Source organism: Leguminivora glycinivorella, chromosome 13 (genome assembly GCF_023078275.1).
Source record: "Leguminivora glycinivorella isolate SPB_JAAS2020 chromosome 13, LegGlyc_1.1, whole genome shotgun sequence".
Lineage (NCBI taxonomy): Eukaryota > Metazoa > Arthropoda > Insecta > Lepidoptera > Tortricidae > Leguminivora > Leguminivora glycinivorella.
In genome coordinates, this window is record NC_062983.1 from 20,946,777 (window position 1) to 20,964,349 (window position 17,573).

Here is a 17,573-nt window from a genome sequence, read left to right on the forward strand (position 1 = left end):
TAATTTTCAAACTATGCTCGTTTTCCCTTTGCCATATTTGTGTTTGGTGACCAGTAGGATAAGTAAAGCCAGCGACTTTGCTCTTTTGCCTGTGGCGGTGCTGCTTGGCAAAATTGTTCCTTGGGTCAAACTGATCCGATTTAGCCCAATAGTCATGAAATCGCACGTGACTACTCCCCACAAAGAGAAGGGGAAGGGGCCGGTTCCCTCGATGAAATCTATGCAATACTTCTTCTTGCTCTTAGTGACTAGGGCAAATCGTATATCATTTCCGTGTAATGTAAGGACGTGTTAATCGTTTCTGAAAAAATCGTTTCACCTTTTCATACAAAAATAACGATTTTATAACAAAATAATGTTTTTTTATGTATTTAATTGTAACAGTTATGGCATTTACAATTAAATCCTGGCAATTATTTCATCAATAAATTAAAAAATGGGACAGGTTAGCCCAAAACCCAGTTCTGATTTCTGATGATGGGATCCTGGAAAAGTCAAGGGATCTCCTCAAATCTAAAAGGCACAGATATAGTGATTTTTGTGTTTTTAAAAGAACAGCATGCATTTACGTTCAGAACAGTGACATTTGGTGCATTTCAACTGCTGATGGTGATCAGAACGGAACTCTTCAAATCTAAACGGCACACTTATGACTTTTGTATTTTTATCAGAACATCATGCATTTATGTTCAGAACAGTGAAATTTCGTGCAGTGGAAACTGCTGGTGTTCATCACTTTCATCAGAACGGAACTCCTCTAATCTGAACGGCACACTTGTAATGATTTTGGTACTTTTATAATAACATCATGCATTTACGTTCAGAACAGCGACATTTGGTGCAGAGGAACTGCTGATGGGGAGCTGAGAGAGGAGTTCCTCAATCCTTTCAAATCAGAACGGCATACTTCTAGTGACTTTGGTATTTTTAAAAGAACAACATGCATTTGATACGTTCAGAAATCTAAACACAAAAATCACTACATGTATGCCTTTAAGATTTGAGGAGATCCCTTGACTTCTCCAGAATCCCATCATCAGAACTGGGTTTTGGGCTAACCTGTCCTATTTTTTATTTATTGATGAGATAATTGCCACGATTTAATTGTAAATGCCATAACTGTTACAATTAAATACATAAAAAAACATTATTTTGTTATAAAATCGTTATTTTTGTATGAAAAGGAGCAACGATTTTTTCAGAAACGATTAACACGAAAATGATATTCGATTTGCCCTAGTCGCTAAGAGCAAGAAGAAGTATTGCATAGATTTCATCGAGGGAACCGGCCCCTTCCCCTTCTCTTTGTGGGGAGTAGTCACGTGCGATTTCATGACTATTGGGCTAAATCGGATCAGTTTGACCCAAGGAACAATTTTGCCAAGCAGCATCGCCACAGGCAAAAGTGCAAAGTCGCTGGCCTTACTTATCCTAATGGTCACCAAACACAAATATGGCAAAAGGAAAAATGTAGTTTGAAAATTAAAGCTATATATCCAAAGACAATATTGTAGGGAATTTTATAGAGAATATACTTAATCTATATAGAACTTCCAAAGATAACGTGCAAGTCAATAACCTGTTTGTGCGGGCAATTAATTTTATCCCACCGCAAAAATAAAAATAAATACAAATAAATATAACAACCCACCACCAAAAATACAAAACTCGACACGTGTTTTAGGCATCCTCAGGAGCTGATGTTGACGGTCCGAAGTCCCGCAACTGACTCAGTCAGTCAGTCAGTCAGTCAGTTGCGGGACTTCGGACCGTTTCGTAGAGAGGCGAAACACGTGTCGAGTTTTGTATTTTTGGTGGTGGGTTGTTATATTTATTTGCGTATTTATTTTTATTTTTGCGGTGGGAGGGTGGAAAATTAATTGCATGTAAAAAATATTATAACAAAATCGTTATCTATTGGAAAGTTCTAGTTTACGGGATTTCCGCAAAGTAACGCCTGACTCTTAGACGTTATTATTGTAGCGATTACGGTTTTCATGGAAATATACAAAATCTGAAAACAGGGATACAAAAGTGGGGGGAAGGAGGGGAAACATTGACACCTCGGTGTGTTTCTACTTCTATTTTTTCTTATAACCCTATAAGCTACATACATGCCAAGTTTCATGCTTTCTGCCAGACGTGACTATAGATCTGGTTAAGGACTCGTACTATTGGCAAAAAGGAGAAGAAATGGAAGAATTATTTTTTCCCCTCACTAGCTCGGAAACACGTGTTTTGTCCTTTATTACCAGCGGGTAAAAACGCATTTTATCCACTAGTGGATAAAGTAATTTGACCTTGAATGTAGTCTAATCAACTGCTTTAAAATTTATAAAAAGTAGGTGAATCTAGTAATAAAGACGATTTACCACCTGTGGAACTACTGTGGAAGCAATGATAAACGCATTTTTAGGGTTCCGTAGTCAACTAGGAACCCTTATAGTTTCGCCATGTCTGTCTGTCCGTCCGTCCGTCCGTCCGTCCGTCCGCGGATAATCTCAGTAACCGTAAGCACTAGAAAGCTGAAATTTGGTACCAATATGTATATCAATCACGCCAACAAAGTGCAAAAATAAAAAATGGAAAAAAATGTTTTATTAGGGTACCCCCCCTACATGTAAAGTGGGGGCTGATATATTTTTTCATTCCAACCCCTAGGTGTGATATATTGTTGGATAGGTATTTAAAAATGAGTAAGGGTTTACTAAGATCGTTTTTTGATAATATTGATATTTTCGGAAATAATCGCTCTTAAAGGAAAAAAAAGTGCGTCCCCCCCCTCTAATTTTTGAACCATATGTTTAAAAAATATGAAAAAAGTCACAAAAGTAGAACTTTATAAAGACTTTCTAGGAAAATTGTTTTGAACTTGATAGGATCAGTAGTTTTTGAGAAAAATACGGAAAACTACGGAACCCTACACTGAGCGTGGCCCGACACGCTCTTGGCCGGTTTTTTTGCGTTGTAGTTTCCTCGCTATAGTAAGGGGAAAAGTTTTGTGTTACACTCGGGTGCAAATGTATTTTACTTCTCGTGTGTTAAAAAACTCGCAAGTTCAGGATTCTATTCTCGAACCACTCGCTTCGCTCGTGGTTCAACTATAGTATCCTTTCACTTGCTTGTTTTTCAATTCCACACTCGGCGTTAAAATACAACTTTGCCCCCTTGTATAACAAATAACTATTTTATCATAGCAACACTTAACAGTTCACTGTTCTTATTGAAAAACTTTTAAAATAGTTGCCACATGCAAAACGATTTACATAGACGGTGGCGCCCCTATTATTTCCTATTCTATTTTGCCAGGCTGATGTATGATGCGTAGTATCCGTAGAACTATTTCTATGGTATCATATAATCTGGTGGCTCTGGACTCTTAGTCCATACACTTATTAGCGTTAGTGCGTTTTCACATTATCCGATCCGATATCGGATCTAGGACTGATATCCCATACTTTACAGGATTTACAGGCGTCATCTTGGATATTTTCATTGAAATTCTTCCGACATCCGATATCGGATCGTATAATGTGAAAACGGACTACAGTTAGCCGGTTTTGGAAAGGAATGAATTCTGGGATCAAAGTTTCGTACGTCGTTTTTCAGATTAGAATCTAATTATTATTTTTAAAATCGGGACTTAATCGCGTATAACTACATATTAGGATTGTGGATGAGATCCTAAAACCTTCGTCCCGATTGAAATTGCGATGTTTTGTTTGTTTAATATGTAGTTATACGCGATTAAGTCCCGATTTTAAAAATAATTATGTGTAATAATCGTGAAAGTTTAAATCAGTGTGTAGAACCTAATTATTTGGATAATGATGATAGATGTTTTAATGTATTTGAGCAACCGACACAACATGTTCTTTCAATTACAGGAAATCTCAAGATATTATAAAATAGCTTAATCCATTGAAATAAATTTTCCTTAGTTATAATACACAGCCATGCATGCGCTGACCTCGTGGGTTAGCCATAATGGCAATAATATTCCATTGATATGCAATTACACTATATGTAGAATACAATACTTATGAAAAACAAGACGTACCAACTGATACATCAGACAGACCCGCTGCATTAGACCCGCTGTTACACCAGTTGACATGGATGGAAAGGCGCGGGAGGGGGGAGGGGGGTCGAATCAAATGGGCCATGCAAAATGAAAATGCTAACGCGAGCGTAGCGAGCGCGAAATCTTTGCATAAGTAATAATATCATACAGAAAGGACTAGTCGGGACAGTTTTCTGTTAGCGTAGCATAGGGAACAACCCTGGCTGTCGCGTCCCTAGATTTAGTTCCGAGCAATTCGGACATGCGGGGCACGCCAGTAGATGCGCCATGGTTTGCGGTTCTGTGTCGCATAATATGGACATTGAATCAAGGGGCTACGGAGCAAATCTTATTTGGTCATGTTTTGCTTACAATTGTTTTGGAGCTGCTACACAAATTGGCTACCTACTTCAATCACCTCCATCAACCATCATCGGTGTTCCCGGAAAAATAGCAACACCTCACTCCACATCGCATGGCGACCCTGCCGGGATGATAGTACCTACCTACCTGACGACCGGTCTGGCGTAGTCGATAGTGACCCTGCCTGCTAAGCCGCGGTCCCGGGTTCAAATCCCCGTAAGGGCATTTATTTGATAGTACCTACCTACCTGACGACCGGTCTGGCGTAGTCGATAGTGACCCTGCCTGCTAAGCCGCGGTCCCGGGTTCGAATCCCCGTAAGGGCATTTATTTGTGTGATGAGCACAGATATTTGTTCTTGAGTCATGGATGTTTTCTATGTATATATTTATCTATATCGTCGCTTAGCACCCATAGTACAGCTTTGCTTAGTTTGGGGTTAGGTTGATCTGTGTAAGGTGTCCCCCAATATTTATTTATTTATTTAGGGACTACCTCTACATTCCTAATGACGTTTGTTCGAAAATCACTTGGCCTAACTCATTTGGCCGAATTATGAAATGCCTAACGCTCTTTTGGCCTAACGATCATTTGGCATAATTTAAATTTTGCCCCAAAAATGACATTACCCAGAACCGATTCGCTGTTAGAAAGGTAGGTTTAGGTTAGGTTAGAACCGTGACCCCACACAAATCCGAATCGCTTCTAAAAAAGTGGGTTTTAACGGCGTTAGGCGAAACAATATTAGGACAATTAAATTAGGCCAAATGATCATTATGCCAAAAAATATTAGGCGAACTAAAAATCGAAGAAAAAACTTTAGGAATCTAGATATACATCCATTTATTTACCGTGTGGTGACGGGTTAAGAATTTCACCACCCCCTTTCTTCCCGTGGGTGTCGTAGAAGTCGACTGTGGGATATGGGTTAAATTGTGACGTAGGCGAGAGGCTGGCAACAGCTGTCACTGCAATGTCACAATTTTGGATTTCTTTCAACCCCTTTTTTGCCAAGAGTGGCATTGAAACTTAGTAGTTTATGTGCTCTGCCTACCCCTTCATGGGATACAGGCGTGATTATGTATGTATGTGTATCATTTATTTATTTAACTGACATTCCCTATTTGTCTCCAGATTAGGCAACGTCCCCACCCGCGAGGCGTCAGTCATCATCGCCGTCTCCAGCCCGCACCGCCGCGACTCGCTAGATGCCGTCTCGCTCTGCATCGAGCTGCTCAAGGCCAAAGTCCCCGTGTGGAAGCGAGAGGTGTATGAGGACGCGGCCCCCGCCTGGAAGGAGAACCGAGAATGTGCGTGGAGTACACATCATAATAATAGTTGTAATGGACAGAAAGTTTAAGTTTTCTAGGCTTGTGCCGTTTCGTTCGTTGGTCTGAGCGCTCCGACCTCGTTCAATCGCTCACACGAACTAGTTCGCTCTTTTAGCTATTTTGCTCATTTAGTTCAGTCAGACCATCGACCACTTCTACTGTCGGAAAGATCAGAACGAATGGGACCGACTAGTGTCAAAATTATACGAATAGTCCACAGATAATAACAATTCCGGCCCGAAAGGTTGTAAGTAACCGAAGCTTAATATGAAAACTTGAAGTTTTTGTGTTGCTCTGCTGAGTAGCTCTCGCTCCCGGTCGGCGCAGTCACACACTCTTTCTCGATCCAAACCGCTCGCGCTCGCCGATCCAATACTGAACTAAATGAGCAAAGACCGATTCACAGAGCACGGAAAGATTCAGTTCATTTCGGTCGTTGATGGGATTATATTCCTAACAGTTCATAGTTCGTGAACAACATAAGCCTAAAGTTTTCTAAGGCGCGCCATCTTGAATTTTGCCTCACTTGTCTATCTAGGATATTAAAACACGTGTCTTCATCGCCCAATATCAGTCTTCTGCCTCATTTGTTCATAGTTACGCTATACGAAAATAAGCGACAGGTTATTTCCAGCTTACTTCAATATCAATCTATTTTTCTACCCTATGGGGTTAAGTTGTTTTAAAATGAGAGCAATAAGTCAAAGAATTTTATTAAAATAGATTGATAACCTTACAGTTATTGCAAAATGCATGTGGGATTGTGGGATAACACATTATTGCGTATCAGCATCCAACTATAAGTGACGTCTAATGCCACTGTTACGAGGTACGAAATGATACGAGAATAAAATTATTCCACTGTTTTCTATGCTAGGCACATATAAGAGAAAAGAGTTCTGCCTCACTATCGGCAGGGGCGGCTCACTCCGCGATTCTATCACATGTTGGCGGCCGCGAGTTCGCGGCCAATTCAGTGGTGACGACCTTCGCGCGGCGCAATAAAATTCAATGTCGGCTGCTCGCGTGCGGTCCTTTCGTTAATGTAGGTTAGAATTTAGAATGGCGGCATTTTGTGAACATCAAAGGAGTGAGCCGTCTGTACTTGCACATATTATACTTATATTCTGTGCTATCGGTCACCCATAAATATTTTCCCCAATAATCATAGCGATTTCTAACAATCATTTGATCGTGAATAATCCCTTAACATATCTATGTTTAGTTTATGTTAGCTAGTTCATGATCTAGAAAAGCGAATTCACATTTGAATAGTTAGCGTAGATATAGCATATCTAATTAGCGAATCATTGTCAAATGTGATACAAGGTTACTTGCGTCGCTTGCGTTTTGTTTACTAGCTGGCAGTCTCGAATGAAATATAAAATCATTCTTATCAGTCGTATCTTGCATATACTTATGTTTACTAATGTTAGGTTAGGCCCTATAGTATAATATAGTATGGGCCCCAAGGTGCAGATATAAATTCAAATTTGATATTATGTTAAGTACATTAAAAACTATTAAATACCTCGTAGTCGTGACTCGTTATATAACTTGAGCAATTTTAGTAATAGATGTCAGTATATGACAATAAAGTAGGGTTTCATATGAATAACAAAAGACTAGCTCATTATATATGTATACATGTTGAGTAAATGTTATATTATATGTATGCGCTTGGCGTTGTTCGTTGTACACCATTCAAATATCTTATATTTGAATATTAGTTGTATGGCGTAGGTATACAATGTTAGTACATTTATTAGGGTCATATAGTAGGGATATATAAGTATGTATTTGTTTATGTATAAGAGTTTTTATTCATCCTGAAGTTACGTTGTCTTTTAATTTAGTGCTAAATTTTACGCTTTTTTGGTGGTTGTATTTACTGAACAATGTAGAAAATTTATTTTCAATTATGTTGCACTAGTTGTTTTTATTATAAGTAGGAACATAGGCGAAATATTTTACAATAAAGTGCTTTGTTGGTTACGTGTTTTGTATTTTTATTTTGAGCTGGAAGTTTATCCTGAATTTTGCGATATTTTTCTTCAAAGAATTTTTAATGCGGCCTGGAAACGATTAGAATCAGAAAAAGGAATACAAATAAAATTGTTCAGAACAGTTTCAAGATCATATCTCATTATGCTTGCTATTATAATAGACAGTAGTTACCTACATACCTAGACTTATTAGCCAATGACGTTAAACAACATTAAATTCAGCTGTTCATATTTGCATTTGTAGAAAATATGCTGGCAGTTAAATAAACAGAAAAGTATAAATACGTAGGTTGTATGAACGAGGCTCAGAATTTACTTAAAAATTGTATGTATGTACATATACAAATATCTCATTCTTTATACAAAGTATAATAAATTAAACTAAATTTTCGAATATAAGTACCTATTAGACTCCATCAGTCGCAATGATAGTACCTATGCATAAGATTGACGACCGGGTTGGTTAGTGGTCCTAGGATTCGAATCCCTAATTTCTAGGGGCGTAAGTATATGTACCTATTTTTTAATGAGATAGGAGGCAAACGAGAAGACAGGTCGCCTGATGGTAAGCGATCTCTGCCGCCCATGGACGCCCGAAACATCAAACACCTATGTTATATTATATCGTTGTCTGAGTACCCACAACACAAAACAAGCCTTCTAGAGCTTTCTATGCAATATTCCTACTAAGAAAATGTTACCAAGGCAACCAAGCAAGGTAAAGCACCTGCCGCGATAGCAGTGAAGGCTGGTTCGATTCCAGCCCTGGGCAACCGCAGGCCTTGGTCACTTTCTTAGTAGGTAAGTATAGCATTCATTTAATTTCAGATAAAACATCTACCATAGGGATAAAATAATAATGGAAGTCTACAGAATTATAAATATTCAAATATTGAACGCCTTTATTTCAAATCTGCAAGAACTATTAAAGCTCGGCCACACATGCGCGTTTTGAGAGCGTAGGCGGAGCGTTAGCGGTGCGCCGGACCGGAGGAACGCTGGCGTTGCGCCTAGCGGACGCCGGCCGGAACTAACGAGCGCGGATTGCGAGCGGAACGCCAGCGTTCGTCCGGCACACCGCTATCATTGCGCTCCGCTAACGCTACGCTATCAAAACGCTTTATGTGTGGCGGAAGCTTGACTCCAATGCCTGTTAAGATGTATTCTTACGGGTAAATGTTGCTATACGCCACCTTAAGTGCGTTTTCACATTATCCGATCCGATATCGGATGTAGGACCGATATTTCATACATTACAGGCGCCATCTTGGATTTTTTCCATTGAAATCCTTCCGATATCGGATCGGATAATGTGAAAACGGGCTTAGGCACACATGCAGCAGGTCTCCGTGGCGCAGTTGGGAGCTCGGTTGGCTCCGGCAAAGCCAGAGGTCGCAGGTTCGAGTCCTGCCGGAGGTGTGAATTTTTCCTATAATTATATAATATGTAATATCGCTCACAGACGTATCTGCATGATAAAAAACAAATAAATATTTGCAGGCGTCCCAACCCCGCCGTCTCCCCCTGACACAGTGGACAAGAACCTCGTCCAAATCAACGTTTCCACTGAAGAGTTGCAGAAACGAATACAAAACTTTATCGAGAGGAAGAGAGAGCAGGTAAGCTTGCCATTCAGGTATGAGCCGTATGAGTTCATTCCTTTTTGGGAATTTAGGTATGATGAGTTTATGTATACATATACTCGTAATAACTAAGTTTTTAATTAATGAATATCATTCTTACTAAAGTTTCCATCTTGTAGGTGAACATCAGCAACATACACGACTTCATTCCCGGGGTAGATCAAGAGAGCGAGATAGAAGAGACCTGCGCGAGAGTGCGCACACAGTTTGTGAAGAGGAGCGACTCTAAGGGACATTTGAAAAGTGTGTATACGAATCCTTTACTAAACGCAAAGAGGATCGAGTGTTATAGAGAGTTACTGTCGAAGTAAAATGTGTAATCACAGTCATGGGGTCTCATCCGGAACATCGTATAATTAATGTCAAACCAAAATCATAGATGGCGCTACGTGCCACGATTAGCCATTATGACCTATTTATTCAATAAATTTAAAGGTCTCAAAGGTATTATTTTAGTCTCATGCATTAAGAATATCATTAATTTAATACACAAATCCACAAAAACACGAATTCAATGCAATATTTTTCAAAATTCGAATCTAAAATTTATTACACGACTGAATACAACATCAGCAAACTCGCATTGAACGTTATTGAGTCGTCTAAGTATTATTGCCTCTCGTCACTAGATGGAGTGACTGTGCATAACGTACGTGATATAATTAGAATAGCCACTTGAGTGCGGGCTAGTTATACGCTCAAAAAACCAGTGTAAGGGCGCTCTCCGGAACCATGATCTTCTTACGCGTCTGGACGGCACATTTTAGACTGGTTACGTAGCCGTATTCAACTCGTGTGCACTCCGTAACCACATGGTATCGTTAATGAAACTTATGAATGAATGGCGTTGTTGGTAAAACGAAAAGCAATATGTGAAGCCTGGCCCCGTAGCCGAATGGCATTTCTCCGACGCCAAACGAAAGCGATACGCCGCTGGCTCTGTCGCGCCAATACGCAAGCGCGATAGAGATAGATATCTACTAGCGCTTCGTTTCGTGAGCGTTTCGTGAGCGTTTGTGCCATTCGGCTAGCCACCCTGGCGTCCACTAAGCGATTCGTCACTAATGCACGCACTTTCATAACAAATTCAGAAGGCGAATTAACCCTTAAGAGGATACGATACCGAAGCATGAATTCAAATTTGAGATTTTTAGGTCTTTATCGCCGTCGCGCTGACGGGGCCCGGGGGTGGAACCCACAGAGAGGCCCTGTGTGCGTGCGCGTGGCGCACGCACACAACCGCGTCCGCCGCCGGCGCAAGTAGCTACTCGCGATCGAGCGCTCTCTATATTTCTCTAGTTTCGGACTTCTGGCTTTCTGCGGGCAGCCGAGCGGCACCGCCCCCGACTGCGCGATGGCAATAAACACAAAAATCACAAATTTGAATTCGTGCTTGCCTACCTTATCGTGTTAGTTCTTCATTATTAATAAATCATTTTAATTGTTGAATGTTGATTAGAACTGTTATCTGGGACATTTTTATTTTTGTCAAAGTTGTACGTCCACCCGACTTTTTTTGAATTTGGAAATTTTTATGTGGTTTCCACTCAGAATCGTGAGCTCTTTCACTTCTAATAGGAAAAAAAAGTCTCCCAAGTTTTTTCCCATATCGTTACCATTTTTTTCATACATTTTGTATGGCAGTAACGGAATGGAAGGTTTGAAAAATGTATGGATATCTTAAGACATTGTTTTTACTTCCTATCAGGCAGGATCGAAACACCTTGAGATTCTGAGTATGAATCGCGTAAAAAACACCCATGTTACAAAAAAACAGGGGTGAACAACTTTAAAAAAAATGGCTCATCTGGCCGGCAGCTAGAGTTTGCATTATCCGACGGATTTTTAATATTCGAATAATTCGGATAATACAATTTTTATTATTCGAATATTCGAATAATTCGGATAATTTCGGATAATTTATTAAATGGAACAAAATTAATGTTACAGGTGCGTATAAGCGTGGAATTGATAACGGCTGAGATAGATGAGCGCCATAATGCGAAATTTACCTACATTTTTATTTATTTTTTGCGTAAATCAGCAAACTGTAGAAATTAAAACACACCTAGCTCTCTATCTTTAGTTCTATGACTAGAATCTTGCAATCAGATAGTGAGATGTCGATATAAGACAGTTAGTAGTAGTGATTAGTTAGGTGTTAGGTATAACGAGAAGTTTTTCTGACAACACCTTTACCTTGGAAATGGATGGTAGAGAGGATGGCTTGTGTAGAGTGGAACGTGAGACAACAACATTGGATATGATGATGGTTATAGGCGATACAGCGTTGTCATATTATCCGTTCCGATATCGGATATAGGAAGGATGTCAAAGGCAAAAATCAAAGATGGCGCCTTGAATGATTTCGAGAATGTATAGGAGTCGGTCCTTCGCTCGATCGGATCGGATACTCATCTTATCTTAAATCTGCGGGGCCCTTCCGGATACACTTCGACCCATCGGGATCTTTTGTGCAATTACCCCCTTACATCTTAAGATCCTTCAGCTATTCAGGAGCTTCTCGACCATCTCCACGTATCGGATGATGAGGCTCATGGGTAGCTCTCTGATGTCCCTTGGTACTAGGTAGCCTGCTCCAAAGTTCTTCATTCTTTGTCTGGCGAGGGCGTGACATTCACACATTAGATGTCTGACGGTCTCTTCCTCTTCGCCGCACATGCGATAATCTGTGTAGTCAGCGTGTCCCATCTTGGCCAACATTCCTTTGATCCCGTAATGGCATGTGAACACCCCCGTTATAATTTGGAGTTGTCTTTTGCCTAGCTTTCCTAGCTTTTTGCTCCATCCAGATTCTACCCTCCGCATAAAGAGCTTTGAATGCTTCAGACCTACCAGGGCATCCCACTCTTTTTGGTGATTAGCCTTTGTATGGTTCTTCATAGCCGTTTTAATGGTTCCTTGAGACGTTGTCTTCAGACCTGGCCTTGGCAAGTTCATCAGCATTTTCATTGCCAATGAAGCCTTCGTGCCCCGGTATCCATACCAGTTGCATCTTGTTTTGCCTTCCAAGCTTGTTAAGAGCTTGGATGCCGTTTAATACCAGTCAAGAGTCACCTCTGGGCGATGTGAAGGCTTTGAGTGCCGCCTGACTGTCACTGAGTATATAGATATTCTTTCCTTGGATTTGTCTAACTATATTCTTATGTACATATTATTGCGTATGTCTCGGCTTAAAAGACAGTGGCATAATTGCCCATGCTGATACTACCACTGTAGTCACTAGTCATTTGCATAAATGCCTACGCCCGTACCAGATGCCATCTTGGACCGGATCGGATACTTAATATAAAAAGTTGAAAACTCTTTTCGTAGGCTCTAAACAAAAGCGTCCTGGTTAGGGTCTTAGAACAGGAATGAGCAACTGAGCATAGGTACTCGTTCAAAACAGAATAACCAAAAAAGAGAAGACCAATTAGTCGAAGACACTTCCTATCCAGGTGTGGATCATTTTAGACCTTAGTTGCACAGTGGCTGGTACCAAAGTACCAATGGAAGGGGAGAGGCGATAAATAAGTATTGTACCACCAACATAAAATATACAAGACATAAAATATAAAAAAATGAAGAAGGAGGAGGTACAAAGGCGAACTTATTTAAATATTCAAATCCAAAACGCCTCAAATTGCTCGGCAGCAATTTGATGGGTTTTAGTTTCCAAGCTGATCAGTAGATCGACTAAGATTTCAAAGTATAAGTAGTAATTAGACCGATTTTTGTGTATGAATGTAACTAAAGACTTAAAAGGATAAATAAACTTTTTAACAAAAAATAAAACCGCCTTCAAAAATAAGCGCGTTACAAAACACGGAGAAACTAAAAAGCCAAAAATAATAAACCTTTCAATTCAGATTTCTTATCGTATTGCAATAAGCTAAACATCCAAATTATAAACAATTCAATTATTTTTGTAGTCGGTACCAGACCTGTTCGTCGCCTTGCTATTGCCTGTTTGACCCACCCAACCATACACAGGCTGGTACCGACTCCAAAAATAATTGAATTGTTTATAATTTGGATGTTTAGCTTATTGCAATACGATAAGAAATCTGAATTGAAAGGTTTATTATTTTTGGCTTTTTAGTTTCTCCGTGTTTTGTAACGCGCTTATTTTTGAAGGCGGTTTTATTTTTTGTTAAAAAGTTTATTTATTTGTTGATTTTTAGTGGTTCCTAGTGATATTATATGTATCAGTCCGAATACATGTACAGTAGTGAAAGAATTATCCTTTAACTCCTAACCATTGAGGAGTTGACCTTCCATCATCAGCTCAGTTGATTTTTAGTGGTTCCTAGTGATATTATATGTATCAGTCCGAATACATGTACAGTAGTGAAATAATTATCCTTAAACTCCTAACCATTGAGGAGTTGACCTTCCATCATCAGCTCAGCCACATAAAATTATTACCATCAGACGTAAATACTGGTGTACCTTTGAAAAATATACTAAAAACATTACATGTGCCTATAACATTTGAAGAGTTCCCTCGATTTCTCCAGGATCCCATCATCAGACCCTGACTTGGTGCCAATGGGACCATCTCGGGGTTATACCGGTTCGATCAAAAAAAAATTTTGAAAATCGGTCCACGATTCTCGGAGATATCGAGTAACATACATACAAAAAAATAATAAAAAAAAAAAACATTCAGTCGAATTGAGAACCTCCTCCTTTTTTGAAGTCGGTTAAAAATGCCTTATATTTCTTAGTGAAGTGGAGGGAATTCTGGCGTACTAAATTGCCATGGAACTGATAACAGCTAAATTCGGAGTGAGGCGCTAAATTTCAATTTCAAAAAAACAAGGGACCAGGAAATCTAGGTATAAATCTCCCTTATTAAGTACGGTTTTACAGATAACTTCACGTTAGCTATTAGCAGTAATGAAAGTAGGTTGGGGTAACGTTTTCATATTAAAAAATAATACTTGAACGTTTTTCTGTTTTTTTAAATCATCCAATTAATCGAATATTTGATAAGAATTGAGTGCGTGGGGTGAGGCATTCTGCTTACTTCTTGTCCACGAATGCTTTCTTTGTTTTGTAAATATTAGTTTGATTTTGAAGATAAATAGGTGTTAACTTGTTAGCAATAACATTGTCCGTATTAAGAATTGATCGAAATTGGTTTCAGTGACGTCTATCTATTAAATATATTACTTATAAGCAAAAAATAATGTTTATAGAAATTATCCGTTTATCCGGATAATTTCACTTGGATTATTCGAATATTTTCGGATAAAAATATTGGCGGATATTCGAATAATTCGGATATTCGAATATCCGGATTGCAAACCCTACCGGCAGCCATAAGGCCATAACAGATAATAGTAATTATGTGTTGAAATGAAATGAAAATGAAATATTTATTTTTCAAGTAGGCATATTACAATGAACATGTGAACGTCAAGTTTCAGTAAATAACTAATTTCGGTGTTTTTCTCAATTTCATGAGTAAAAATTACTCTAGACAATGAAATAAAACTATAGAAACGTTAATTAATCCGTTTCCATAATTTTATTTCATGAGTAACTATCGCGGTAACCGAAGACAATATTACTCTAGAAAATGTTTTGTCAAATACAGGTATTTGACAAACTCGTAATCTAGCTACATTACCTTTTATTTTTTATATTAAGTACATGTATTTTTTTCCTTAATAATATACATTTCCATATTTATACATTGAAATAGATATCATACACGAAAGGAAAAACGACACCGACGACGGTTTTTTTCCCACATTTCTAATTAACTACGCGCCTGCTTTCGAGTGCTTTAAATTTTAATAAACCAACGCATTCTTTGATTGGGGGCTCGGGCCTCTCAAGGTCAGTGCAAATGTGATGCGTAGAATAGGTACTAGTATAGGTAGGTAGGGGCGCGGGGCGCGGGGCCGCGACTAAATCTTGTTCCTTCACATCCGCTTGCATGTGTCGCGGATAGAGCGAGTACGTAAGCGGCGAGCACACATACTAACCGCGCGGAGGCCGTTTGCCACCCTGATGTATACCTCTATGTACCTAAATGAATTGATTAGTGTGAGAGACCCTTACGAATAACATTCAAGTTAGTGTCAAGTGATTGACTGCACATGTCAAAACAAAAAACATTAGGAATTGGTCACACACGTGTTCAGTAATTATCTTTGGTAAAGGCAGTCACACACATGTTCAGTAATTATCTTTATTTTTTTAATAACTCGATAACCGTAAGAGTTAAGTTTCTTAGAGACATTAAATTCATTTGATCTTCCCTTAAAGTTAACGGAATTCAATAAAAACAGTGTGTATAACAAATAACAATTTTATTTACATGATTTATTTTAACTTGCATTAATATGCTGTTCTCGAACATATTGTATCGATAAACTACCTCTCTAGTCGATCTGTGTCGATACTAACCCAACGAAGTAACTTTTCTAAGACGTCACCAGGTCACCACTAGGGCTCTGGATATTCGTTACTACCCGCCGATCCGTGCGCCCGGCCCCTTAGCCCCGGCGGTGCTAAGCGTCCGAACTACCCGAACCCGCCGAAGTCCGTTCCCGTGTAGTGCCGTTCGCGCGTGTAGTGCCGAATCGGCGTTCGGGGCCGGACGGCCGGACGCACGGACTTCGGCACCGTTCGGGTATTGAACACACGACACGAGGCGGCCGGCGAACCGATCGACTTATTGCCGTGCCGGTTTGTATGTATTTAAAAAATAGGTGAAATTTAAAATTTATATTAATTTAGCGAACGAATACGAATTGGTTTTATACATACTCGTTTTATTTTGATCAATAACGTGTTAACTATATTTTTTGTACTTGTTCCCGTTACGTTGTAGGCTACTCGTACAGATTAGATAATATGGTGATATTCAATACAAATATTACAAACGTATTCCTATAGGTCCATACCATAATTCGCCAGGCACACTACTGGTTTTTTTTTCAATAAAATTGCTTAAGACAATTGCGAAAAGTAGAGTTTAATGGACTTTATTTGTCTCTAGGTTAACTAATAGAAGTCTAAACAGGGTATTGGTTTGTGTGAAAAATACTATATTAGTTCTATTACTTGATTGTTTTATAATGTTCATGGTGCCTTACTATAGGGACCATACCACCTATAGTATAGTTATATCTATGTCTCATAGTTGTAAAATAAATAAATAAATAAATATTGGGGACATTACACAGATCGACTTAGCCCCAAACTAAGCAAAGCTTGTACTATGGGTGCTAAGCGACGATATACATACTTAAATAGATAAATACATAACTATGGAAACGGATTATATCGCGTATCCTGAATTTACTATTCATCCCGACGTTTCGAACACTTTACAGCGTCCTTGGTCAACGGGTGACACTCAGTTTCCACAGTTTTATTTCATAAATATCTTTCAAATTAAGGAAATGTATTTGAACTATCGATTTATTAGTTTTTATCTAAGAAGTTAGTAGAATTAACATCGCATGAGAAGACAAAGGTAATAATAATGACTTGTGGGCGGCACAATAACCAATAACCGTGGTGATTTTTACTGATAATAATGACACTCAAACCTCACACTCGGCTTCCCTTTGACATGGACAAACCTTTTGTTTGAAAAGTTCTAGATGTAGCCGCGCTGTTTTACAAATACCTAGTTAAGAATGGTATTTTTTTTTGTTATTTTGGAGGGAACCACTTTGAAGTGAATATGTATCCATAGTCCTGGTTCTTAACTTGAGCTAGTCGGATAGGGTGTGACAAAAAGCATGAGACTTGACATGTATATAGATAACTTACAAACACTTAACAGAAAAAAATAAAAGTACGCAGACGCCGAAGTGTCAATGTTTCCCCTCATTTCCCTCATTTTTATATCATTATCTTCAGTTTTTTTTATATTGTCATGAAAACCGTGAAAGCTATAATCACGATATTTAGGAAAAGTATATTCTCCATAAAAATTTTCTACAATACTGTATTTTAAGGTATATAGCTTTAACTTATCATTTTCAAATTATGTTTAAGTCCCCCGCATAATATTTGTGTTTAACTACTAGTGGGATGAGCAGGGGTAGCACTACCGACTGTTAATAATATACTTAAAATGGAAATATTGTAGAGAATTTCATGGTACTTCTCCTAGACATATTTCTGGTAACCT

General features: G+C 38.8%; 1 protein-coding gene across 1 annotated transcript in view; it reads left to right on the forward strand.

Annotated features, from left to right (window-relative positions):
- The window catches only part of LOC125232578 (molybdopterin synthase catalytic subunit), a 37,452-nt gene that overhangs the window by 9,718 nt on the left and 10,161 nt on the right, over window positions 1–17,573 (forward strand). The window contains exons 3-5 of the mRNA XM_048138300.1: window positions 5,561–5,736; window positions 9,264–9,382; window positions 9,526–9,649. Coding sequence (XP_047994257.1) covers window positions 5,561–5,736; window positions 9,264–9,382; window positions 9,526–9,649 — 419 coding nt within the window. The remainder of the gene's footprint in view (window positions 1–5,560; window positions 5,737–9,263; window positions 9,383–9,525; window positions 9,650–17,573) is intronic.